Source organism: Pipistrellus kuhlii, unplaced genomic scaffold (genome assembly GCF_014108245.1).
Source record: "Pipistrellus kuhlii isolate mPipKuh1 unplaced genomic scaffold, mPipKuh1.p scaffold_m20_p_5, whole genome shotgun sequence".
Taxonomy (NCBI): Eukaryota; Metazoa; Chordata; class Mammalia; order Chiroptera; family Vespertilionidae; genus Pipistrellus; species Pipistrellus kuhlii.
Window position 1 is genome coordinate 66,770,786 of NW_023425551.1, and position 26,916 is coordinate 66,797,701.

Below are 26,916 nucleotides of genomic sequence, written 5' to 3' on the forward strand. Positions count from 1 at the left end.
CGAACTCAATCAGAGAAGGGGCCAAAATCTAAAATCCAGCCTAAATCGCGGGCCGAATGGTTTACTGAACAGTCATAAACTGTCATTGTGATGGAAACGCAGCGGAGTGCAGTGATGACAGCGCGGTGCGGGCCACATTGCAAGGCCTGGCGGGACGGATTTGGCCCTCGGGCCTTGTGTTTGACACATGTGGTCTAGATAAAACCTTTCTTTAAGTTGGGCCTTGTGAAAGTAGCCCTGGTCAAGGGTTGCGGCAAAGAGTGTTCACAGTACAACAATCCATATACAAAATCAGTTTAATGGTCATTTCTGTAAGTAGATTTAAATAAACAGAAAATAGTTCCAATGTTTCCCTGCCAAGCAATCAAGCAAAACAGTGTCCAACACTATCCGAGGGCTGAGACCTGAGGGCAATGGCTGGGCCCTCTCTGAGTAAGATGTGAGTGCCATCTGGAGGGTCTACTTGAAACTACAGCTCAGCAATCATCAAACCTTAAGGTACAATTTGTGAAAAGGTGGGCAACATAAGCAGGAATGTAGGACCTTCATTGCGTGGCCTGAGCTCCTGCTGTTTTTCAAGCTTCCAGTAGAGGATTGAAAATGTTGCGGAATGAAGTACTTTCAGCCGACGTGTGAAATGAAACCCTACTATGGAAAGAGTATCAACCTCAGCTTGCTAATTAAATATACAGGTCAGGAAGAACTTGGCAAGGGAGAAATGGGCAAATGTATCCCCAGTCTGGTACATCCTACCATCCCCTCATCCTACTCTGACTAGGGTCCAATATAAATCCATTAGAATTTTTATTCATAATATATAAAATGACTGATAGTTTAATTTTCCGAGGCATTTACATTTTAATAGGTTGAAAGTATTTGTTTTTTAAAAAAAGAGAGAGATAATGAGCAGAATTTCCAGCAGATGCCAATTATTTGAGGGGGTCTGGTGGAGAAAGGCAAGCATCTCTTTCATCAATAATTATTTCTTTTAAACAAACTAGGTCTGTTCCTTACCATACACTCGTGTTAATGAAGATGTTTTAAAAGAGTATTTAATCCCTTAAAAATCTGAGTATTAACGAACAAACAGCAGCATTTCCTATGTTTACATATTACTATCCCCTACACCTTAAGGCTTCTCAAATATCTGTGGTGAAAACTAACAAACAAACAAAAATTCAATCACTTGTGAGACCAACACTTGTGTAAATTAAACTAAGAATTTGATGGCAATATCTACAAGTTTGGTCCATTTTATACTTACCTTGTTACAGACCATTTATAGTGTGCAGGCTGGCACTGGTGTACATTTCAAAATCACTGCCCTACTTCCTGTTTTCTCCTTTTTAAAAAGACCTGCATTTGGCCTCAAGATCTCGGCCACCATGACCACCAGTTACATTCAAGAGCTTGACTTACTTCTTCCTTCCAACTTTAAAAAAAAACATGGTCTTTGAATCCATGCTAATGGACATTTCAAGCACTTGCTAGTCCCCATTTTAAACTGACCCTCTACTTGTAATGTGTTTGCACAACTCCCCCGTGCCTTTGCTTAGTCCAACCCCATTCAGTTTGCTAACTTTATTTGTGGTGGATCTGGCCTAGACACCAGAAGTTCGTGTAAGACACTTGGGTAGCACAGAAGTCCACATATTATTTGGGGATTAATAGAGGCATCCAGCTAGGAAATCGACATAGCTGACAAGACATACATTTTCTTGATATAAAGATTATAGGAAAGGTTCAAGTTGAATATTTTTCTTCCTCCTCTTCTCCCCCCCTTTTTTTTTTTTTTTTCCAAAATAAGCAGGTTGAAAGAGTCTTTTGATTGGTAAACAATCCTTCACCCACTGGTTGAAAAGCAATAAATTCTTTCCTTTATATCCCAGTAACCCCAAACTGCAAATTTCACATGGCCATATATTAAGGAGTGTTCATACATTTCCATTTATAAGGCACAAACCCACACATCTCTCAGAGAAAGAAAGAAAACAAAGATTTGAAGACGACGAGATAATCTGGTAATACAAGAGGTTTGTCAAAGTGGAGTGAAAACAAACCACTTCCCTTTTCAGTAAATAGGAACCTTATACTGATAGGAAACGCAGCCTCCCGAGGACGCTCTGTCTACACAGCCTTTTTCACTGGACTAAAGCGAAGTTGGTCCTCAGGAGGCTGCATGGCCAGAACACATTGGTGGCAAGTACCACTTATCCCCTAGAAGCTGCTGGGCAGTGATGTCCGAAATAGGACATTCTAGCAACAGGGTGCCCAACTCACCATTCATACTCAAGAGTCCCTGAGGACCAAGCCACAGAGCGCACACACACTTCCTGTCCCTGGGCTTGACTATTTTAAGGATTCAGCTGTCAGCTGATACTAAATGCCTGTCTGAGGACCCTGAACTGGGCTAGTTATATGGTTCCTTTGTGGTGTGGCATGTATTTAAAAGGCTGGACCTTGGATTCTTCTTGAAATGATTAGAACCAATCCATTCTACCAGGGGCTCAGAACCAATTCATTCTTCCACGCTGGCCAAAATCTGGAGAAGACTCCCTGGAGCAAGCCCCAAATCTTTTGGCCTGTCAGGCAGCTGTAATAGACCTCAAGTAATCCTCCAGTCCACAGGTATAAAACAGTATCCTATACCAAACAGTATCCAAGCTTATTGGCTGTGCCTCCTGGTGGCTCTTGGCACTGTACTATCTAGTACCGTTTGCATTAGTATTATATGAGAATAAGCTTCCTGGATATCACATGGATCCACGCAACTACTTCACAGTCCTGTCTGTTACCAAGATCTGAAGGGAGTGAACAGCACTTTAGAGGAAATAGCCAGAGATTTGTCATCCTGAGAAAAGGGTCAGAGTTAGAGTGGGTGAGAGAGGAGCTATCAGAAATCAGATGAACTAAATAATTCATTGTCTGAGGTTTCACTGAATCTTGAAGAGTCTGAATTCTCCACCTTGGACAATCTGAAACCCAAAGGAATATGGGTTCTTGGGTCATTTATTCAATTATCAAAGACCAGTATAGTAGGATGGTCGGTCCAATATGGTGTGGACCAGCCACCTCCTTGTTTTCCAGTTCAAGTTTATCCTCTCTCCAGCTCCAGGACTTGCCCCTGGAGGCCTTGGTAAGAATTTTACTGAATTTTCAGGTATGAAGAAGGTCCTTAATTCAGGGCCCCATGAATTTTCAGCCAAGGTCCCTTCCTTTCCTGTGTCTTGCAAGGCTATGACCTAGATGGAAAAGGGACACTCCTTTTATTAACAACTATAACAACATAACTCTTGAATCCTTTGGCTTTCCCAAAGCCACAGCCATAGCATATCCTTGGTTATATGTATCAATGTCCAAGCCATCAATACACATCACAACTCCTAAAAAACAAAAAGTCAGCTCCTGTGATTTTTTTGTATCACATTTCCCCCAAATCGCAGTGGGGTGCCTCCGCAGCCTGCCCACCCTGCCAGCCTCAGGACTCTTTCTTCATCAGTCTGGCCTTGACTTTGTGCCTCAGGAGGGCGGCCGTGGCGGTGCTGCAGGCGATCAACAGGAAGAAGGACAGGCAGGCCATGTAGACAGACAGGGGGCTGTGGCGCTGCAGGAAGATCTCCTGCCGCCCCTGGTAGTCCAGGAGGATGGCCTCCAGCTGGGAAAGCGTGCAGATGGACAGAAACACGTGGAAGAGCTGGTGCCCGTGGCCCACAATGTCGCAGGAGCCGGGGAAGTACTTCTCGGGGACCGGGCAGGAGAAGAAGTAGGCGCTGACCAGGAAGAACAGGATCTGGAGGGTGTGGTACCAGGCGGCCTGCTCCTGGCAGCCCGCCAGGTGGCACAGGGCTACACGGTGGGCCACGGGGCTGATGTCCAGAATGAAGGCCAGCCCCGAGGGCACCACCTGACACACCTTCTTCATGATTGGGTAAGGCTTCTGGTAGCGATACTTGGCATAGCAGCAGCCGGCGCAAGACAGCCAGCCACAGAAGGCGGCTGCCGGCAGGAAGAAGAGCCAGAAGTGCTCGTACCAGGCCTGGTCGGAGGTGTAGAAGAAGTGGACCAGGGCGCTGCCGTACTGGTAGATGCTCACCCCGACGTAGTCCACGAAGTAGAACGTATAGTGGGAGAGCTCCGACTGGGACTGCAGCAGGTGGGCCAGCACGCTGAACAGGAGGTACGTGATGGAGGACAGGACGTAGAGGAGCAGGGGCAGGGTGCTGGCCGAGGCCCAGGGCAAGGCCTCGGCCTCAGCAAAGGCCCAGAATCGCAAGAGGACGGCCAGGGCCGCCAGCAGGTGGGTCCATACGTTGACCACCTCGTTGTGTTTCTGGAAGAGGCTGAGGAAGTAGTAGCGCCACCTGTGGCCCGTGGGGCGGTAGCCCGTGTGGATGTACGGTTCCCGGAACAGCTGGGGCACATCTGTCTCCGGGACTGTGCAAGGCATCTTGGGAAGCCCATTCTCCAGGATCTTGGGCAGGCGGCGCAGCTGCTGCCCGCTGACCGACAGGGTGCTCAGGTGCTCCAGGATGGCCGTCGTCATGGCTGCCTGGCACGGCAGGGCGGGGGGTGCAGCCTAGAGACAAGAAAGGGACATCAGCAAAAATGCAGCGAGAGAGGGACGGAGCTAAGGGAGCAAAGCAATTACTGTGGGTGTTCCTAACGAATCACAACTTTCTAGCGCAATACGGAGGCAGAAAGCTGCAGGCAGCTCTTTGAGCCTTTCTTCTTCTCTTTTAAAATTTAATTAATTAATTAATAAATATATTTTTATTGATTTTTTTTTTTTTACAGAGAGGAAGGGAGAGGGTAGAGAGTTAGAAACATCAATGAGAGAGGAACATCAATCAGCTGCCTCCTGCATACCTCCTACCCGGGATGTGTCCGCAACCAATGTACATGCCCTTGACTGGAATCGAACCTGGGACCTTTCAGTCTGCAGGCTGATGCTCTATCCACTGAGCCAAACCGGATTCAGCTAATTATTTATTTTTTAATCCTCACCTGAGGATACTTTTTTTCATTCATTTTAGTGGAAGAGAGAGAAAAATACCAACGTGAGAGAAACATGTGGATTGGTTGCCTTCTGCACAGCCTGGGCCGGGGGAGGAGCCTGCAGCCTGAGGTACATGCCCATAACCAGACCCTTCCTCTGCAGGCTGAGAATCTATCCACTGAGCAAACTGGCCAGGGCCTTTTTTCTTCTTGACAGAGTTGGACCAAGCTCCCTTACTCCCCCGACATTCTAATTTTACCTCTACTACCCACCACTCGGTGTAAGGCCAAGTCACAGCTTATAAAATGTTATGGAATGTTAGCCACCCTGTTCTAATGATATTTAGAAAGTAAGGGTCACTTTCAAGGCTTTGGAGTTTTCTAGATGCTATTAAAATGTAATCATCAGAGACAGGCTCTACTAGTGTGAACCATTATATTAAAATATAAGAATTACAAACATTGATATTACTAACGATAGCCTACATTTCTTGAGCAACTAAGCTTAAAATATTCACTGATTTCACTGGTCACTTGAAAATCTGAGATAAGCAATAGTAACTTGATCTCAAATAAAGACAAACACACGAATCATCAACTAGGTTGGTAAAAACCCGTGTATATTCTAGGAAATATTTGACAAGTTAAACAAATTTAACGTGTGGCCTAAATTTGCAAGCCTCTACAAGTGATCCCTGAACTGAGTCTTGAAGGAAAATTGCCAAGACTACTTTTTGTTTTTAAGTTATTTTCTGGAAAGGAGCTAGTTTCGGGTTTGTCTCTCCTGAATACCTAAATCTCTGCTCAATGAATTTTAGGTCCCCCAAATGCTGAATTTACATTTGAAATTTTTGTTGACAGATGAGACAACTAAGCATGGCAATTATTTCATAAAATAGCTACAAAGTTCCAAGTGAAGTTACTGAGCCAAGAAATGGATTTTTAGCATGTCTACAGTTACCTTCTGTAATTCATACTTCCCAAACCCTTTGTTCTCAGAAAAGTGCAAAACCTTTCTCCAGAACCCTCCGCTGGGATACAGCAGGTGCTCCTCAGGGCACTACTAACTGTAGTGAAGAAAATGTCATCTTTCTACTCACACACCTTAATCAACATTGAAAAAGAAAAAAATATCTAAATGGTCTAAAATGTAGGACATGGAAATGAATAAAATGTGAAAGAAGTTTAGGGAGACGTGGGGTCAAGCCCCCTGGCTTTTGGCCACTTACTGGGTAACCTTGGCAAGATACAGAGCTCACTAAGTTTCAGTTTCCTCATTTGCAAAGCGTGAGGAGTAATTTTTCGCATCATATGGATGGTTGGGATGGCTAAACGAGAGAATTTAACACATACAGTGAGTAGCTCCCTGCCTGGCCCAACATGAGTGCTCAGTAAATGCTAAGTACTGCTGTGATTTGTATTACCATGAGCTGGGCTTTGTGTTAGGGACACAAAAACTATAAAGATATGCTGCCCGCTTTTCAAGGTCACAGTCTACTGAGGCAGATGAGTAGGGATGTTATGACCAAAACATGGATGCATACTCCAAGGAGGTCAGCACTGGTTCACGGTGTCTTTACAAACATAAGCAAAATAGACAGTAGGCCAGGGAGGGGTGTGCAAGCCTCTACAAGTGACCCCTGAACTAAGTCTTGAAGGAAAATCAGAATTCCCTAGAGAAGATGAGGGGGAAAGAGAACTGTAGGCAGAGAGCAAGGTCAAAGCACTTATGCCAAAATAAGGACCTGTGCAGCCTGGAGCAGCCGAGGAGGTGGCGCATGTGTGGTCTGAAGTAGGACATCGGCAGCAGAGACCTGAGCCCCAGTCTCCACCAGGACAAGCCGTGAGCTCCAGCCTGGGCTCTGTTAGCTGAGAAGTCGAGTCACTGATAAAGAGAAGCTGCCTCACAGGCTGATGTAAAGACTATTATGACGTAATGCCTGTAAAGTGTTTAACAGAATGCTTGGTTCCAAGTCCACAAAAAACATCTGCCATTACTACGACTATCTCCAGTGGGAGAAGCGGGGGCAGTTCATGAGTGGACGACCTAACGCCCCCTCTGTACCTTGTACCTCCTTGTACGGTGGCCCTGTAACCTGGGACTGAGTCATTTCTTTAGCTGGAACTGGCCAGCGGGTCCCTACCAGGACCGGTCCATCAACTAGTGTTCGATATAAAAATTAGAGAACCTTATTAAGAATCAAGAGTGTCAGTCAGAAAGACAGATAAGGGTGGGAGAGAGAAAACTGTCATCAGAATACCTTAATTCATTCAAAATGAGCAAAACAAGAAAAAACTAAGCCAGCGAGCAGAGGGATTGAGAATCTGGCGGTTAATATATAGATGGGAGATTCCAACTGACCAGGGTGGCAGTTGGTGACAGAGCACAGCAGGGGTAAGGGAGGGGGACACCAGAAGGGGGAACAGGTCGGATACACTGTGGGGTTGGGCCCGGGACATGGGGCATTTCAAACTATCCTGATGCTGATGACTGAGAAGCATGTCATCTGGGGTCACTGGGCTTGTTGGAGCTCTGGAGGATTTAAGAGCTCTACTCTTTTCTTTTTTCTTTTTTTAATATATTTTATTGATTTTTTTACAAGAGGAAGAGAAAGGGACAGAGAGTCAGAAACATCGATGAAAGAGAACCATCGACCAGCTGCCTCCTGCACAGCCCCCATGGGACGTGCCCACAACCAAGGCACATGCCCCTGACAGGAATCGAACCTGGGACCCTTCAGTCCGCAGGCTGACGCTCTAGCCACTGAGCAAAACCGGCTTCAGCAAAGAGCTCTACTCTTTAGATACAAACATAGAGGGAAATCAGATGAAAATATCGGTTTGATTTTGTGGCTGGGATATGAGCTGTCAGACTCACTGAAGATGCTCCGCGGCACGCCCACCTGCATTGATCAAGCGAGTTCCCATCATCTCTGGGCACCCAACGCAATCGCAGGCCATTCTGCTTCCAGAGTTGAATAATACATGACTGCACCATTTCTGCTCATCTTTGCATTCTCGAAAATAGGATGCCTGGCACAATAGCAGGCTTTTATAAACTGATAACGCAACTGAATTTCTAAAGATTAAAACCTTGGGTCTCGGTTGTCTATTGGTTGGAACTAAGTCCAGTTCAGATCCGGGAGCCAACTGGCATCTATTTGTTCTGAGGATGCTGCTTTATTGGCAATTTCCAGAAAACCCCGTCTGACCCCGAGTTCCTCCAGCCCTCATTACACCAACCTAGCCTCATGGCTTTATGTTGGCAAGTTCTTATCATGAAATCATTGCCATTTCTCTCTCACTTACGGAAACTGAACTAGGAAGAGGTTTATAGAACTAAGAAACAGAGAAGTGTAAGACCAAAAGATTGTTCACTTTATCTTCAAAGAAAAAGGTGCACAGAAAGGAAAAAAAAAAAAAAAAAAAAGCAGAATCTTCATTTCCCTGGCTAACTAGGCCTGCCTCCTTTCTCAAGGATCCTTAGAATGCAGCCACTCCGGTCTCAGGGGCTCCTTAATTCCACCCTCTGGAGTGTGTAACCCAACACTCATCACAAGTTCCAGGAACCTGACCTCCATGGCCTCCAACTCAGGACACCATGTCTTATCTCCCTCAGCAATGACGTGATAGCAAGATCTAGGTCCTCTATCTGTGGGTGACAAGGACCTCAATTTCTCTTTGAAAGTCCAAGGTCATAAAAAATTCTAAACTAATGATTGGAAATAGTGGGAATTAATTTTTAATCTTTTGCTTAGCAATTACCACTTCCATAGCCATAAAATTCTCCCTTTGTGTGAGAGCAGCCACCACTGCCACAGTGATGTTATAATTCATTAACTTCAGAAGCCACTGTCCAGTGGGGTCCGGCCACCTCCCTAGACAGGCCTTACTTTCAGATGAGCTTCAAAGGGCCAGCTGTAAAGTTTGGGAGCCCGTTTTGGAGGAAGCACCTATTGGCATCATGATGTTGGTGCAGAAACACACTTCTCAGCCTTCCCATTGCCATCCCTGAATAAGGGCCCCTCCCTCATACCTGGCTTTGTCCCCATGCAACCTCACCAAGCTCATGTAGTCATCAGTCAACTAAGATGCTCCCTTACAATGGTCTCCCTTGCACAGGGTGCACACCAACTCCTCCCAGCAGAGATGTAGATCTTCCTGAAGAGGCCCCAGCACACTTCTCTCCTGGGCACTCTGCTCACTTCCCGAGTTCCTTCAAGGGCAGGGATTGTGTGGTGCACAACTTCCCTGTCTAAAATAATCACACACCTTGCCCAGCCAGTGTTGCTCAGTGGCTGAGCATAGACCCATGCACCAAGAGGTCGCCGGTTCAATTCCAGGTCAGGGCACATGCCCGGGTTGTGGGCTCAATCTCTGGTGGAGAGCATGCAGAAGGCAGCCAATTGATGTTTCTCTCTCATCAATCTTTCAATCTCTTCCTTCCTCTCTTTTTAAAATTGATTTAAATTTTTTTTTAAAATTAAATAACCACTTACTGAATGGATAAACTCTTTAGGCCCAGACATATGACACCGATTTTCTTCTTTTGGGCAAGAATGAGGAATAAAAGAAATAATAGCTTGGATGTTGGGAGGTTGGGCTGTTCCTGGCAACTCCAATTTATTTTTCACTACCCTGTGAAACCTTCCCCTCATGTACTACTGTCCTTCCCACTGCACTTGTAGTCCTCCATTACAGCCATTTGCAACCTCTTCATCTCATGGTACACATAAGCTAATTATTAAAATCCTGCAGCCCACCAAAACTATATTTTCTGCCAATCTGACAAAAAATAGGTATAATTTTGATTTATGCAACTAGCTATTATGTTGGTTGTCATTTTTAAAAATTGGACAATCTAGGGCAGGTGTCGGCAACCTGCGGCTCCAGAGCCACACGAGGCTCTTTTGAAGCATTGCCGCGGCTCCCAGCAGGACCAACAGCAGGGGGCAGGCGGGAAGCCGCCCGCCTCCGGCTCTTCCAGCGCTCTGTGTGGCAGGTTGCGGGCGATTTAGCGTTGCTAGGCAGCCACAGCGTCCCTGTCCTGGACCAGACTCCTTCCACTCTCACTAAAAATCAATGGAAAATAAATTAATGCCATATCTACAAAAGTGGATAATCTAAAAAGTGATGGATGTGGTCATTCAGATTGTTAATAAGATAATGGCAAAGGGTTTAAACCACTGCCAGTTAACGTTTGCTATTGGATGAGGTGGAAAGCATATATTCTGACCTCCTGCTCCACAACAAGGTCCGGTGGCTGTCCAGAGGCGAGGTGCTAAAACGCTTTGTCACATGTTTGGAAGAAGTAAAAACTTTCCTGGCCAGCAAAGAGCTCACCTTTGCTGAGCTGGAACAACCAGAGTGGCTGGAAAAATTGCATTTTATGGTAGACATGACAGCACATCTAAACACACTAAATACAACCCTTCAGGGGAAAGGAGGCACAGCCCTGCACATGCTGGGGGAGGTTTTGGCATTCGAGCACAAATTGACAGTGTTTGTCAAAGATTTACAGAGAGGTACACTGTCTCACTTTCCCTCTTTGAGAGAGTTCAAACAAAGTCATGATACGATAAATTTGGAATATTTGAAGTCTGCAATCACCACAATGCAAAGTTTGTTTGGGAAATGATTCTGTGAGTTCAGAGAGGAAAAAACCACATTATCCTTCCCTGTCACTCCCTTGGCGATTGATCCATCCTTATTGAATATGACTGCATTTGCAGGTGTAAGTCAACCTGATCTTGAGATGGAACTGGCCGATATAGCCGACAAAGATATATGGGGGTCCAAGTTCAAATGCTTGACCACTACTCTTGAGGATGTTGCCCGTCAGAAGGCCATTCTGGCTCAGAATCTTAAATGGAGTGATATTGAAAACCTTCCCAAACAGGACAAACTTGTATTCGAAACATGGAATGCCATCCCCAACACTTATATAAACATAGAAAAAGTATGCATTTGGAGTCCTGTCGATCTTCAGCACCACATATGTATGTGAGCAGGTCTTCTCCAACATGAACTATATTAAAAACAAACATCGATCACGCCTCACAGATGACAACTTGCAAGCCTGTGTGAAAATGAAGGTAACGTCTTACAGCCCTGATGTGCAGACACTGTGCACTGAGGTTCAGGAGCAAAAATCCCATTAACCAGGTCAATTAAATATTTTAATTAGCTATTAATTTGCAAAAAATATATTTTACATTGTTAAGTGAAAAAGTCCTTTTTTTCTTCAGATTGACAGCTAACTACACAATCCGGTATATAGCATTTAGTTAAGAAACAATATATGTAGTGTTATATTTGTTTTAAATGTCGCAGTGGTTTTGCGGCTCCCAGGTTGTTGTTTTTTCCTTCGGAAACGGGTCCAAGTGGCTCTTTATGTCTTAAAGGTTGCAGACCCCTGATCTAGGGAAAAGAGATCAGTGCTCCTGACTACTCAGGTATTGCATGTATTATAGATTCTTGCAGCACACCAATGTGCCAAGGCACAAGGGTTGAAAAATTGCTGCTCCCTTACAGCACTCTCTCTACCATACAGCTCCAATGTCCCACTTTATATTACCTGTCTCTCTGCCCACCACACTGTAAAGATCCTTTGAGGGCTGAGAATCTTTTATCACCCATCACTGGGTCTAGAACATGGGGGATGTTCCAATAAATTGTTGTTGATTAAATGAATGAATGGAATGAAAATGTCAGAGTAATGACAATGACAAACACTTACATGGTGTTGATCACATACCCTGCAGTATTCTAGGCTCTTCACAAATACTAGAGGCCCAGTGCACAAAATTCATGCTCTGGGGAGTGGGCGGGGGAATGCAGTCTGGGACCCCTTCGGGGATGTCTGACTGCCGGCTTAGGCCCGACCCCCTGGAGAATCAGGCCTAAGCTGGCAGTCGGACATCCCTCTCACAGTCAGGGACCCCTCGCTCCTTATCGCCTGTCTGCTTGCTGCTCCTTAGCATTGCCGTGGAGGCAGGAGAGGCTCCTGCCACCGCTGCTGCACTCACCAGCTGTGAGCCTGGCTTCTGGCTGAGTAGCACCCCCATTGTGGTAGGGCACTGACCACCAGGAAGAAACTCCTGCGTTGAGTATTGAGTATCTGCCCCCTGGTGGTCAGTGTGCATCAGAATGGCACCACTGAGAGTCATTCTTGTTGTTCCACTGTAACGGTCACTTAGGCTTTTATTATACAGACCAGAGGCCCGATGAACGAAAATTTGTGCAAGAGCAGGCCTTCCTTCCCCCAGGCTGCCGGCACTGGCTTTCCTCCAGCACCTGGGATCCAGGCTTCCTTCCAACCAAATGAATCACCTGATCAAGGTGGTACTATTTCTTATCATCATTCTCATTTTACAGATGAGGAAACAGAAGCACAGAGAGATTTATTAACTTGCCCAAGGCTACTCAGTAAATTGCAGAGTCAGGAAGAAACAAGAAGCAGTCAGCCCTAGTGACTGAGCTATTAACCAACCACTATGTTCTCAAAAAATGTACTCTACGATTAAACCCAAATATTTTTCAGTGATATGCAACTCCGGATATGCTACTGTAGCACCACTTTGCTCCATTAACAAAGATAATTGGCAGTTGGCCCTACAAAAGCAATCAGTATTTCAAAGCTTCTCAGTTCTTTGCCACTGAAGCTTATTTGTAAATCAGAGTCCAATAGTCTCCAAGAGAAGAAAATGGGACTGCCACATAATCTGAGTGGCATCTACCAGACAATCCAAGTGGGTGTGCAGCCCAGAAAAAAAGTGATCACACACCCCACGGGCCTCTTTCATCTTAAAGAGACCTGCGTCCTAGCGGCTGGCTTGCAGTGGTTCAGTAAGACATTTCAGCGATAAACCTAAAGATAAGGTTGCTGATCCGGCCTGCTGGAGGAAAGCACACAGCCCTGAGAACAGTCACTGATTCCGCAGCACCCGAAGCAGGCTCTCTAAAACCTTTCCCCGGGGAACAAACAGAGAATTAAATAAAAAGCTCCATGTTTGGGAAATGCACATAGTTTGGTGCCATCTGGTGACATTTCATCTGAAGGCCAAAGCTCCAAAACACTGGTGTTCTTTGGTCTATTCTAAGGACCTTACTGGAACAGATCGCAGGTTTGGATTAGTGGATTCCCTGGAAAAGCACTGGATGAGGAATACAAAGTTTCCACTTCTAGGTCTAGCTCTACCACTAATGATGGGACTGTAGGCAGATCACTCAACCTTTCCACGCCTCAGCCCTCTAGTCTATAAAATAGAAGTACAATCTCTACAGACTCTAATACTGTAAAAGTCCATAATTCATCTGGGCTGTGTTTTGCTTTGTATGGAGGATCAAGCAGTGTGCTGAAACCACCAACAAAGAACTCCTGTGTCATCACCTCATGTCACTGTGTGTGGGCTCGCACAGATGGCAGGGAGGCGGCCTGCTGCTCATTGGACAGAGGACAAAAGAGAAGCCATTTCCATCAAAGAGGGCAGAAGAAACTCTTTCAGAATCCACAGCTCCCACACCACTGCATAACTATAAATGGCGAGAAGGAACAGCAGCCAAAGTGCCAACATGGTGCCCGATTGTTAAGAACTGGAGCCATGCTTGGAGCAGCCTTGGGTCCAACCAAGAGACAGAGGTGGCGTTGCAAATAGCCTCAGACGCCACCAGGATCTCCACAGTCGTCCAGCAAGTGAGAGGCGGCTGAGCCCACACCAACCTTTGCAGCCACAGCTGCCAAGTATATCACTGTTTACAAAGTCACTTTTTAAAGAATGGCACCACGGGCAGAATCCTATTATTAGCAGAGATAATTTTAACATGAACTCAGATTCACCCATGGTCAACACATATCCTCTCTCTATTCAAGAAAACCTGTCCTAGCCGGTTTGGCTCAGTGGATAGAGCGTCAACCTGTGGACTGACTGGTTCCAAGTTCGATTCCCGTCAAGGGCACATGCCCAGTGGTGGGCTTAATCCCCAGGGTGGGGCATGCAGGAGGCAGCCAATCAATGATGTTTCTATCTTTCTCTCCCTTTCCCTTCCTCTCTGAAATCAATAAAAATATATATTAAAAAAAAAGAAAACCTAACAAACATAAATAGTATCTTAATATCCCCAAATGGGAGATCTGATTTAATAAATTATGATAAATCTATAAAATAGGGTACTATGCACATATTCAAATATTTACGTAGATATATTTACCTTTGTTACAGAAAGGTGCACATGAAATATATGTGCTCTATTTTTTTTTCACTGTAGCCTGCATTTAGATTGACCAGCACATAGTAGATGTTCAACAAAGATTTGCTGAATAAATAAAAGAATGAAAGATATTATCATAAGAAAGAAGCAAATTAAAAGTATGTGTCCCACCCTGGCCAGTGTGGCTCAGTTGGAAATTATGAAGAAATCTGCCCTAAACATCCATGCGCAGGTTTTCCTGTGAACATACGTTTTCAACTCATTTAGGCAAATACTAAGGAGCACGACTGCCAAATCTGAATTCTCTTTATTGCCGCTTCTATACTTTCCACGTATCAGCTCATCTTCCCACTTCAGCAGGCAATATTTTTTTCAAATAGCACAGCACACACCTTCCACGTGCAATAAACAGTACCCGTGTTTAATTGTGGTGGAAGAATTCGGAGGAGTTTGGGAATTTGGAACACATTGAACCAGTCTAAGGTCAACCAACAGGTAGCTGGAGGTGATCATTTTTCCTGAGAGACTTCCTGTTTGGGTCAAGGTGAGCTCTGCTACCTGAAACACCTCTGTTAATGAAAGCCAAGGGACAGGAGTCTCCCAGGACTTTCCCTAAGAGTGTAACTAGCAGCTTCGTTAGTGTGGCTTGACTTCAGCAGCACAGTCTCTCGGCTTGATCTAGCCTTTCTGCTGCAGGAAGCTCCGTCGTCCATTTGCAAACCTGCTGGGACCTGGGCCAGCCCAGGTGAACTGTGAATCGAGCTGTAGATTTTCACCGGCAGGAAATCCATCTTGGAAGGGTACTTTCCATAGCAGAGGGATCCGCTAGCAAATGAAGTCTGGGTTGGAGCAGTATGTGAGGAATGCAGTCTCCAGGCTGTGAGAAGCTAACCCTTTTCAGCTGAGACAGTGTACTCCTTGGGTGGTCCCAAGGCGAGGGCTTTTTATTTGCTAAGAAACAAGCGAGTCGCTTCATCCTCAGTTTCTTTTAGATATCTTCAAGGCCTTAGTTCTATTCCACATTGGCCAAGAAGAGGTCTTCTTTAGCTTGGCCAGTGTGGCTCAATGGTTGGGTGTTGACCCAGGAACCAAGAGGTCACTGGTTTGATTCCCAGTCAGGGAGGGCACCTGCCCGGGTTGCAGGCTCAATCCTCAGTAGGGGGCATGTGGGAAGCAGCTGATGGATGATGTTTCTCTCTATCCCTCGCCCTTCTCTCTATAAAAATCAATAAAATCCTATTTTTAAAGAAGCTTGAATGCTGCCCCACTGCTATGTGAGGAAAGCCTCGTCTCTCCTGTGTATTGGGTTGCAAGCTCTTTGGGACAGGAACACTGACTTACACATTCTCTAGTTCTCCTATCAGCAGCTATCAGAAGAAAGGTGCCCCAGAATGTGTCAATAGAAAACTGTTCAAACACAAAGTGAAATAAGACTCTCCTGTGGCCCTCTCTGCTTCTGAAGGTAAAACTGGTGAGAGCTGAATGAAAATGGGATGCGTTTTTCAAAAGGAAACAACCTTTGAGTTGGCTCTTGTTTATCTGTGTGTGAATCGTCAACGTGGTGAGTATCCTGAAGCGTATTTAAATTGTTAACTGACTTCCAATCATCCGCTCTCACTGGGCCTATCTCCCCCTGCCATTGGTAGTACTTTTGTGCCCAATAATGCCTAAGCAGAGATGCAGGAAACAGAGAGGCCAGGCAGAGGGAAAAAAAAAAAAAAAAAAAAGGCAAGATAACACTGGAGCAGGAGTCAGGAGACCTAGTTTTTTATTCTTGTTGCTCAGAAGAAGGCAGAATAGACTGTCCTGGTTCCCTGAACAAGCCACACACGTCACATTGCCAATGCTAATTGTGCCCCCCTCTGCCTGGCAAAGCCTGCTCTCACTCTCAGGCTGAGATGTAATCTCCTCTGAGGTTTAGCAACAGCCTCAAGCAGAATGCCACACATCCTGTTACAGTAAGCACATCCAATGCACTCCCCAGCGTTATGCTGTAAGTGGATGTACTTGCTTCTTCCTTTATAAAAGTTTACAAAAAATGATTTTAGACTTGGGGTAGTGACCACACAATACAATAGACAGATGGTATTATAGAATTGTACACTTGAAACCTGTATAACTTGATCAACCAATGTCACCACAATATATTCAATAAAAAAGAAAAAATAAATAAAACATTAAAGAGTTTTTAGTTTGTGTTACTTGACTGTGAGGATATATGAAGCACAGAGAATTTAGGCGACCTACTCAAAGCCCCAATCCAAATCAGCCAGAGGTACAGGCAGACCTCTCTGCTTCTGATTTCTGTGTCCCAAAGCCCAGCCACCTGTGCCTTAGGAAAAGAAAGTCCATCAAACATGAACAGAAAAGGAAGAGACAAGCTGAGAAGTGAGTGCCCGTCTGCCTCTGAGCTGACAGACTGGGAATCCCGGCTCTCTCACATCCTCGGTGCATTACCCAGGACACCTTCCTAAAGCCTTCCATAAGGGCTCGTTCTCCTAAGGGCACCCCTGACCTCACTCCACTTCCCAGATGGGCCCCTGCTAAAGTGTGAGGTAGTAATTCATAATCAGTAGCTGATCTGGCAGACAACCATCCGTTATTGTACAGAGGAGCTTTGTTTGAAAGGTCTACCTACTAGTTCAGATCAATGGCTGTGAACTGTCACACAGCTCCACTCCCACCTCCATTATGTGACAAGTGCCCACCCCCACCCCCACCCCTAGCCTGCAGGTCCTACCTCCGTGTGGTTGCCAATTCTTCGGGATTACTTTCACTCTAAGATGTCAGATGTGAAGCTCCCCCTTCCTGATCAGAATCCTCCTGACTCCCACCAGTAGGTACCATTCTCGCACGTTTGCGAACACACTCTGGGCTCCTCACCCTCCAGTCCTCTGGCCTTTCTTCTCTCTCAGTCCATCTGCCTCATCTGGCCCTGCTGCCATCTCCACACAAACTGGGCCCCGAGCCAGCCACTTCTCACCCCCCTGGCCAGACTCCTCACCCCCACTCCTTCGCTGGGTCCACCTGCCTGACCCGCCTTGCTTACACCTGACTTCTCTTTCTTCCTCACAAGGTGCGTGTACTAATATGGAAAGTCACAAAACATTCCGAGACCACTACGAATTCATGCCTTTAATCCTCAACTGAGACGTCACCTTACTCATCTGGGAGTCCCATCAGCCCTTTAAGCACTGTGTGAATAAAACAAACTTCCTCCTGCAGTCCCTCGTTCTAGCTATTGGTGGGACCAACCCCCCAGTCACCACGCCTTGAAAGCAAAGTAAAATTTCTCCTTTCCTTCCTCCTCCTCCTCACAAATCCCAGACATCAAATCCCCCTTTTTAAAAAGTGCAGCTTATCCCAAACCCATTCCTTCTTCTCACTTCCCCTGTAGGCCTGTGTCCTGTTCCAGCTACACAATGGTGGTAACCTTCTTCCTACCTGACCTTGCATCCTCCAGGCTCTGGTCCCAGTTCCATCTGACTGGCTGGGCTGAAGTCCAGGCCTGATGATGCGATGTCCCAAAGCTGCCAGGAGCCCTCTCCTCTTTGCCAACTAAAGCTCACATTTCTGAGGCTCGCAGCTGAGCTTTCCATGCCCTGGTCCTAATAAACCCACAGCTTGATTTCATGCAGAACAAACCAGAGGAAATAGAACTGAGCACGTCAGGGTGCATCCTGCATATTAAAGTACTATCATGAATCTCCTGGTTCCTGAAATAAAATATATTTCTTAGCAAGGTTCTTGTTAAAGTTTGAAAACCACTGATCTACCCCAGCTAGCATTCCTAAACATTCCCGTGATTTTCTCTTTCATTTAAAAATTATGAAAGACTTCTAGCACACAAAAAAGTATAGATGATAATACAGTGGTTTGTCAACTCTTAATATGTCATATTTATGTCAGATTAAAAAATATATGTATGCTGAAGCTGGTTTGGCTCAGTGGATAGAGTGTAGGTTTGTGGACTGAAGGGTCCCAGATTCGATTCTGGTCAAGGGCATGTACATTGGTTGTGGGCACATCCCCAGTAGGGGGTGTGCAAGAGGCAGCTGGCCGATGTTTCTAGCTCTCTATCCCTCTCTCTTCCTCTCTGTAGAAAATCAAGAAAATATATTTAAAAATAAAAATATATATGTGTATACATATACGTGAGTGTATGCATGTATATTCTATCTAATAAAAGAGCAATATGCAAATTGACTGAACCTCAATTCACCGCAAAGCCACGCCCACCAACCAATCAGGAGTGACTATGCAAATTAACCCAACCAAGATAGCTGTGGCCATAGAGAGAGCAAGAGGCTTGGGTTTCCCTGGCAATGGAGGAAGCCAAGCTTCCCTGCCACCCTGGTGGGCCCAGGCCTCCACTTAAGGCTACAAAGTTTCAATTATAGAAGATAAATAAATCCCAACAGAAATGGCTGCAGCCACAGAGTGAGCAGGAGGAGAGAGAGCAGGAGGCTTGGCTCCACTGAAGGCTACAAAGTTTCAATTGTAAGAAGGTAAATAAACCCCAGATCCCAGGACCTCCGCTTGGGTTGTGGGGGTGTGGCCAGCCTGCAAACCACACAGGCCCCTCCCCCAGCCCACCCCACGCCCCAAGTGAACCCCCACCCTGATCCAGGACACCTTTCAGGGCAATCCAACTGGTCTCCACCCATGCACCAGGCCTCTATCCTATCTAATAAAAGAGTAATATGCAGATTGGTCATCACTCCAACACACAAGATGGCTGCCCCCATGTGGTCAAAGATCCTGCCCCCATGTGGACACAAGATGGCCACCACAAGATGGCCAGCAGGGGAGGTCAGTTGTGGGTGACCAGGCTGGCAGAGGAGAGAAGTTGGGGCGATCAATCCTGCAGGGGAGGGTGGTTGGGGGGGACCCAGGCCTGCAGGGGAGAGCAGTTAGGGGGGACCAGGCCTGCAGGGGAGAGCAGTGGAGGGGGGGGAGAAGGCCTGCAGGGAAGCAGTTAGGCATCAATCAGGTTGGCAGGGGAGTGGTTAGGGGGTGAACAGGCTGGCAGGCAGAAGCAGTTAGGGGCAATCAGGAAGGCAGGCAGGCGAGCAGTTGGGAGCCAGCAGTCCTGGATTGTGAGAGGGATGTCCGAATGCCTACTGGATCGGGCCTAAATGGGCAGTCAGACATCCCTTGAGGGGTCCCAGATTGAAGAGGGTGCAGTCTGAGCTGAGGGACACACCCCCCGTGCACAAATTTCATGCACGGGGCCTCTAGTTGTGTGTGTATGTGTGTGTGTGTGTGTGTGTGTGTGTGTGTACGTCAGATACAACTGAGAGCTAGCCTTCCATTCTCTTGTTCCACAGCAGCAGCCAGTATACACAGAATTTGGTGTTTTTCATTCCCATGAATGTTTTCACATGAAAATGTTATGATACTTGAAATTACATAACTAGAATGTAATTATTATGTAACTAGGGGCCCTGTGCACGAATTCATACACCGTGAACACCTTGAAAGGAACTGTGGGTTGTGAAGCTGCTTTGGGCACAGGGTTGAGTCTCAGCCCATCCTTTGAGTCCCACACACCCCCAGCTCCTCCCAATGACAAGCAATTGGGGCCAGTACCAGGCCCTGGCAGCAGGTATGCGCACCAGGTGGGATGTGGCATGCGGGAGCAAAGAATTTTCAGTAACCATCAGAGGCTCTCCCTGATGACAGCAATGGGTGTGCCGCCTTGGCCAAGCGAGTGCACCCCCCGCCCCCATCCTGTTGTAGCCTATGTCTGCCATGTTCCACGTGCACCCCCTGGTGGTCAGCACACGTCATAGTGACCAGTTTGTTTGCATATTAGGGTTTTATATAGAGAGGCTGTAATGAAATCATGAAATTAAATACAGTATCCATAAACATAGTTTTATATATTTTTAACCTTTATGTGAATTTTGTACCTAACATTCTGCAGCCTTCTCTTTCATTTAATACATGCTTTGTTTTTTTCCACATTAATTATGACATGATTCTCTAACTGATTAATCTTCTCTGCTAAATATTTACTGAGTGCCACAATTTATCTGTCCATCCTCTTGTGGATGGGCATGCAGGCTGTTTCCAGTTACTTTCCATGACAAGTAAGGCTGTGGTGTAGTTCGTACATGTCTTTTTGGCTCATGCCTAGAAGGGGCTTCCTCTGCAGGTCTCTGCCCAGGAGACTGCTCCCTCCTAACCCTTCCCTGATGGCACTTCTCAGATGCCGAGTCTCCCATGTATCTAACTCACCCAGTCAGAGCTACAGTCTCCGTCCATTCTCCTGCAAACTTCAGTTTGCATCACTTAAATGATGCCATTACATACAAGCTGTGCTGTAGATATTTGGGTACTTGGCATTACATTCCCTCTCCTCCACACTTAGAGCCTGGTACATACACTGAGTAGCCAGATTATTATGATCTCTGAACACATAATAATCTAGCCACTCAGTGTATATCCTATATAATAAAAGGCTGATATGCAAATTGTCCCCTTGACCAGGAGTTCGACCAGAAGGCAGGCCGGCCAACCACCCATGTCACCTCCCCATGGCCAGGCTGGCCAGACCCCACTCATGCACAAATTTATGCACCGGGCCTCTACTATATATATATTCACCCGGTGCATGCATGAACACCCCCCCCCCCCCACACACACACACACTGAGTGGCCTGATTATTATACGTTCAGAGATCATAATAATCTGGCCACTCAGTGTATATTTGCCCAGAGTGGACCTTTGATGAATAATTGTTGAATCCACTGAGCTTTCTTTCATTTGCTACTAAGTACTGCTATCACCATCTAAAGACATACCTCCCATGACGACAATACACACACACACACACACACACACACATAATGGCTGCGACATTCCCATGTACTGTCATTCACCATGGGGGTCAAGATAAGCCTGTCTCTATCTTCCACACTCTATGTTGGAAGAAACCAGAGGTCTGGGGGGCACTCCCAGCTAAATGATTTATTTATTTATTGTCAAAGCACCCAAAATATTACATGTATGCCAAAAAAAGGTATAAGAATTTTGTTCAGGACTAAAAATCAAATACTGGTCAGATAAGAATGCTACTAAAAATTGGGCGGAGGGGCATTTGCAAGAGTGGTGCTGGGCTTATTTTGGTTAACCAATATTAATTGTCATCATTATAGACAGGATTTAAAAAGGAATTTGTTGCTCCTCCTCCCACTTCATCCTGTGATCTTAGCAATTATACAACATTAGCTTGGGGACAGAGTCACAAATAGCCACGTGTGTGCTGAATGGCTGTGGAGCAGTTCCAGAATCCTTGGCAGGGGCAGGCTTGTGGAGTGGCAAAGATGGCTGTCTACCCACAGGTGTCCACAGCTCCTCCAAGGTCAGTGGGGTAGGGGTAGGAGCATGGCTAGAGACTTCTTCTTGATTACAAAGTAGAGATTCATACTCATTATACTTCTTTTTTATTAGATACCAAAGGTCCAGTGCATGAAATTTGTGCATGGGGGGCTGGAGGGAGAGGGTGTCCCTCAGCCCAGCCTACACCCTCTCCAATCTGCAACCCTTCAAGGGATGTCCTACTAGGATCGGACCTAAACGGGCAGTCAGACATCCCTCTCACAATCAAGGACTGCTGGCTTCCAACTGCTCACCTGCCTGCCTTCCTGATTGCCCCTAACCACTTTTGCCTGCCAGCCTGATCACCCCTAACCACTCCCCTGCCAACCTGATTGATATCTAACTGCTCCTCTGCCAGCCTGTTTGCCCCCAACTTCCCTCCTCTGCCGGCCTGGTCATCCCTAACTTCCCTCCCCTTCAGGCCTGGGTCACTTCTAACTACCGTCCCCTGCAGGCCTGCCCCCCACAACTGCTCTCCCCTGCAGGCCTGGTCCCCCCCCCCCGCCCCCCTCCTCCCTCTTGCCATCCACAACTGGCCTTCCCCGCAGGCCTGGTTGCCCCCAACTTCCTTACTCTGCCAACCTGGTCACCCCTAACTCCCCTCCCCTGCAGGCTTGATTGCCCCCAACTGCCCTCCCTTGCAGGCCTGGTCCCTCCCAACTGCTCTCCCCTGCTGGCCTGATTGCCCACAACTGCCCTCCCTTGCAGGCCAGGTGCCTCCCAACTGCCCTCCTCTGCTGGCCATCTTGTGGCAGCCATGTTGTGTGTTGGAGTGATGGTCAATCTGCATATTAATCTTTTACTAGATAGGATGGAAGTAGTTAAAAGGTGAGATGTGGAAAAGTCAATTCAAGAATCCAGTACCGCCATAAAAAAGGATGAAATAGCATCATTTGCAACACCATGGATAGATCTTGAGAACATTATGCTAAGTGAAATAAGACAGATAGAAAAAGCTAAGCACCATATGATTTCACTCATATGTGGGATGTAAAACTGAAATTCGTGAACAAAAACAGCAGTGTGGTGGTTGCCAGAGAGGAGGGGAGGGAAGGGGAGAGGAGAAGGGGGTCCTAGTATGAAGTGACAGGAGATTTGACTTCGGGTGGTGGGCACATGGTGCTATATACAGATCTTATCACTTAGAAATTCACACATGAAACCTACATGTTTATGTTGACTAATGTCACCCCAATAAAATTTTATAAGAAAAAAAAAAAGAATCCTGTAACACAATGTCTCTGAACTTCTTCATGAATACAGAGTATTAGCTTAAATGATGGAGGTTGATGTCTGTTTATCCTAGCCTCCTTAATTAGTAATACAACATGCTTAGGTCGCAGGATTTACAATGAGAAGCCATATTACCTACCAGATGGAGAATAACTGAAATAAGTAACCTGGAGCTGCCTTCCCTAGTTTATGGATTGACAGAAAGGTCAGCTGAAGTCTTGAAAATCCTCTTCTTGAGAAGGAGTTTAAAACTTATATTGGAAGGGGTTTAAGCAACAATACGCAAACTCAGGACTAACTAAAAAGTCAAACTCCTGATGGTCATTTCTAGGTTATAGAGCTTCATTTTAGAAAGGACCAAGTATAAAAGCAGCCATTTCTCTTTACTGTAACATAACCTCAAGTCTCAGGTGACATATGATTATAATCTGTGCAAGTGCTACCTGAGGGCCCGGATTGTTTTTCCAATCGAGTTGAAATGCCCACAGCCATGAGTTCTGCATCAGCTGCCCAACAGCATAAGCTTTAAAGACATACACCTTTTGCTCATGGCCTCAGCACCACCACACACCACCCGTGGGCCTTGAAGATTCAGGCACTGATTAAAACAGCAACCAGGAGGAAAACAACTCCTCCCAATGCTTGCTCAAATACCACCTTCTCAACAGCTGCACTCTCCCCGGCACCCTCAAACCCCTTTATTCTACTCCTCTTTGTCTTCTCTATCACTTTTTACCTTGTGATTTATTAAGTTCTCATGCTTTTAAAAAATTGTGGTACAATATGCCTAACAAAATTTCCCATCTTAACCTCCTTTACATGTACAGTTCAGGGGTGTTAAGTATATCCATACTGCTGTGCAACTAGTCTCCAGAACTCTCACCTGGCAGAACTACTAGATAACTCTCCATTCTCCCTTCCTCCAATCCCTGGCAGACACCTCTCCTTGCTGTTTCTATGGAGTTGACTTCTCTAGATACCTCACACTGTGGAATCAGTCACGCAGCATTTGTCTTTTTGTGACTGGCTTAGGTATTTCACTCAGCATAATGTCCACCAAGTTCATCCACGTTGTAGCATGTGTCAGAATTTCCTTACTTTTAAAAACGGAATATCATCACCTTGTAAGTATATACTACATTTTGTTCATCCACTCATCTGTTGATGGACACTTGAGCCGTTTTCCACCTCTTGGCCATTGTGGATAATGCTGCGTAGACACATAGGTGTTCAAGTATCTCTTTAAGACCCTGCTTTCAATTCTTATGGGTATATACTCAAGTGGAATTTCTGGCACATTGGCAATCCTATTTTTTAATTTTTTGAGCACCTGCCATACTGTTTTCCATAGTAGCTGCACCATTTTACATTCTTATCAACAGTGTATAGGAGTTCTAATTTCTCTGCGTCCTTGTCAGCACGTACTTTCTGTTTGTTTTTCACTGTAGCCATCCTAATGGGTGTGATGTTAATATACCATTTTTGTTTATTATGCTTATTATCTGTCCTCTCTAATACTGCCTCTGGTCCAAAATATAAGCCCCATTAGCACAGGAATCTTTGTCTAATCTGTTCATTGATATGTTCCCTGCATCTAGAACAGTACTTGGCATACATACAGTACATGTTCAGTAAATATTCATTGTAAGAATCTATAATAATAAAAGTGTAATATGCTAATTAGACAGGACATCCTTGGAAAAGCTTGGGCTGAGTAATGAAACACAGATTTTATATATATATATATATATATATATATATATATATATATATATATATATATATATATTGATTTCAGAGAGGGGGAGAGAGAGATAGAAACATCAATGATGAGAAAAATCATTGATCAGCTGCCTCCTGCATGCCCCCTACTGGGAATCGAGCCCACAACCTAGGCATGTGCCCTTGACCAGAATGGAACTGGAGACCCTTCAGTCCTCAGGCCAACGCTCTATCCACTGAGCCAAACCAGCTAGGGCTACCACAGCTTTTTTATCCACTTGTCTATTGATGGGTTGCTTCCATATCTTGGCTATTGTAAATAATACTGCATGAACCTTTTATGTATATGGGATTTCCATACATACATATGTAATTAAAGTAGGTTATTTTCTGTTAATCTGTTTCAGGTTGATTTAATTATTAGACCAGCTGAAAAAAGCTAGCAGAGTAGAGGAATGCTGGAAGCTAATTCCAGCATGTCATAATAAATGCAAGAAGTCCTCAAAAGGTTGATGGGCTTCTTTATTCAGCAGTGCTGAATCACATTGTTGCCTCCTGGAATGGCCAAAAGCATTTCCCCAAACCTAAAGATTTGCATATATTACTGCCTGTTACCAGGACAGCAGAAGGCAGGGGCAGCTGAAGGCAGTTCGTCCAACCTGACAATGCCTACAGTATACCAAACCTTGCCTTTGATATGTATATATGTTTTGCCTTAGGGAAATTTGTGTTAATAAAAAGCTAGGGGTCCAGAGATACAGAGAAGTTGGTTACTGAAGCTAGGTCTCCTCTGGCTCCCCAGAATGCTTTCCAAATTTATATTTCATTCCTAGTCTCTTTATTAATTTACATGCAGCCCCTTCTCCAGATTCCTGAATCCTTCTAAATGCTGAGAAACCCATAGCAGAGGAAGATTTCTTCCTCCCAGACAGAGCACAGATGAGGAAACAGGTTAAGTCCCTTGCCTAAAGTCACCCAGCCAGGAAGTTGTGGAGGCAGAATCCACATACAGGAAGTCTTGCTCCAGAGGTACTTCCCAAACTTCTACGCTACTCAGGAAATGCTGTTTCTGCTTCATTTATTGAAAATCATTCTAAAATGTGTTTGTTTAATTTACTAAATGTGTAAGTGAAAATAATTTGGGTAATCAGAACTATCCGAGTAATTCATCTCCTTCTCTATCTCAGGAGCTCAGATGATGGACCTACCATTGGTTGAGAAGACTACGGTAGATGGTGTTTCTGGTGAGCCTAGATCCCTAATGGAAGTTGATCTTAAATGAAAGTTCTAGTAAGACTTTATTTCCCTGTGATTTCTGTGTGTGTGTGTGTGTGTGTTTGTGTGTGTTTGTGTGTGTGTGTGTGTTTGTTTTTTTCTCCAAAGTGGACAATGTCAGTAAAAATTAGCTTAATTGAAAACTTTGGTTAATCAAAGTTATATTGAAATAGATATACTGTAATTAATATCAATAAGACACATCCATTATACAGTCCATTTAGAAATGGAAGAACTTTTCCTTCTTTGAGGTTATATTGATCTTGGAGATAGGCAAGTTGGAAAGCATAAGGCCCAAATCCTTCTCTTATCAAATTAAATGAATCTCATACTTAAAAATAAACCACAATCCTTCTGGCACCAGTAGCACCATCTGTAAACTGAAAATAATGAAGGCCATTGACTTAAGATTTCTGAATTAAAGTTGAAAAAGAAAAAAAGAAAAAAGAATGTAATTACATGCCTAAGACAAGATGACTGCAGGTCCAGAAAGTATCACTTCCCAGCAGTAAGCTTATTCAGTATGTACAAGCCAACATTACGTAAGTTCAACCACGAAATTAACATTCAAATAAAATGCTTTTCAATAAGAGGATTTTAACCCCAATGAGTGCATTTTAAAGTTCCTGTGTCTTTAGAAAACAAAAAGTAGAGTACCAGCCAGCAGCTATTCCAGCAAGTTCCACAGATCATATGGTCTTGGGAAGAGACAAGCACTTATTGTTACCAGAAAAATTCAAGATCAGTATTTAGTTTCATTTCTAACACCCCAACGGCTCCCTTGGACAAAGGATTGTAGTCTCTACTGACAGTTGCAATTATTCAGCCTCACCAGGCATTCTTCCCATTCAGAGAATCTGACTACTTCAGACTATCTGTTATTCCAAAATAACAACAGCAAATGATATTTTGTGTTTTGTTGTCGTTGTTGATTTCTTTTCATATGATATCCAAAAAGATGGAGAAATTAAAGAATAATAGTAAGCCAGAAGTGATTTCTGTGAATTTTTAGATAAGCAATGCTAGATAAAAGTACACATTTTAAGGGGGGGTGAGGTGGAGGGAGCTCTAAATCTAACCTGATTCTTTACATA

At 45.0% G+C, this 26,916-nt stretch overlaps 1 protein-coding gene across 2 annotated transcripts in view; it reads right to left on the bottom strand.

Moving 5' to 3' along the window:
• Nucleotides 1-278: 278 nt before the first annotated feature.
• The window catches only part of PAQR8 (progestin and adipoQ receptor family member 8), a 41,790-nt gene continuing 15,152 nt past the window's right edge, over nt 279-26,916 (bottom strand). The window contains exons 1-2 of one of the 2 annotated variants that reach the window (XM_036415277.2): nt 7,899-8,163; nt 279-4,576 (exon numbers count right to left, since the gene is read on the bottom strand). In XM_036415277.2, coding sequence (XP_036271170.1) covers nt 3,479-4,576; nt 7,899-7,904 — 1,104 coding nt within the window. In that variant the 5' untranslated portion in view covers nt 7,905-8,163 and the 3' untranslated portion in view covers nt 279-3,478. Of the gene's footprint in view, nt 4,577-7,898; nt 8,164-26,916 lie in introns of those variants that run through there. The other variant, XM_036415278.2, reaches the window with a different exon arrangement.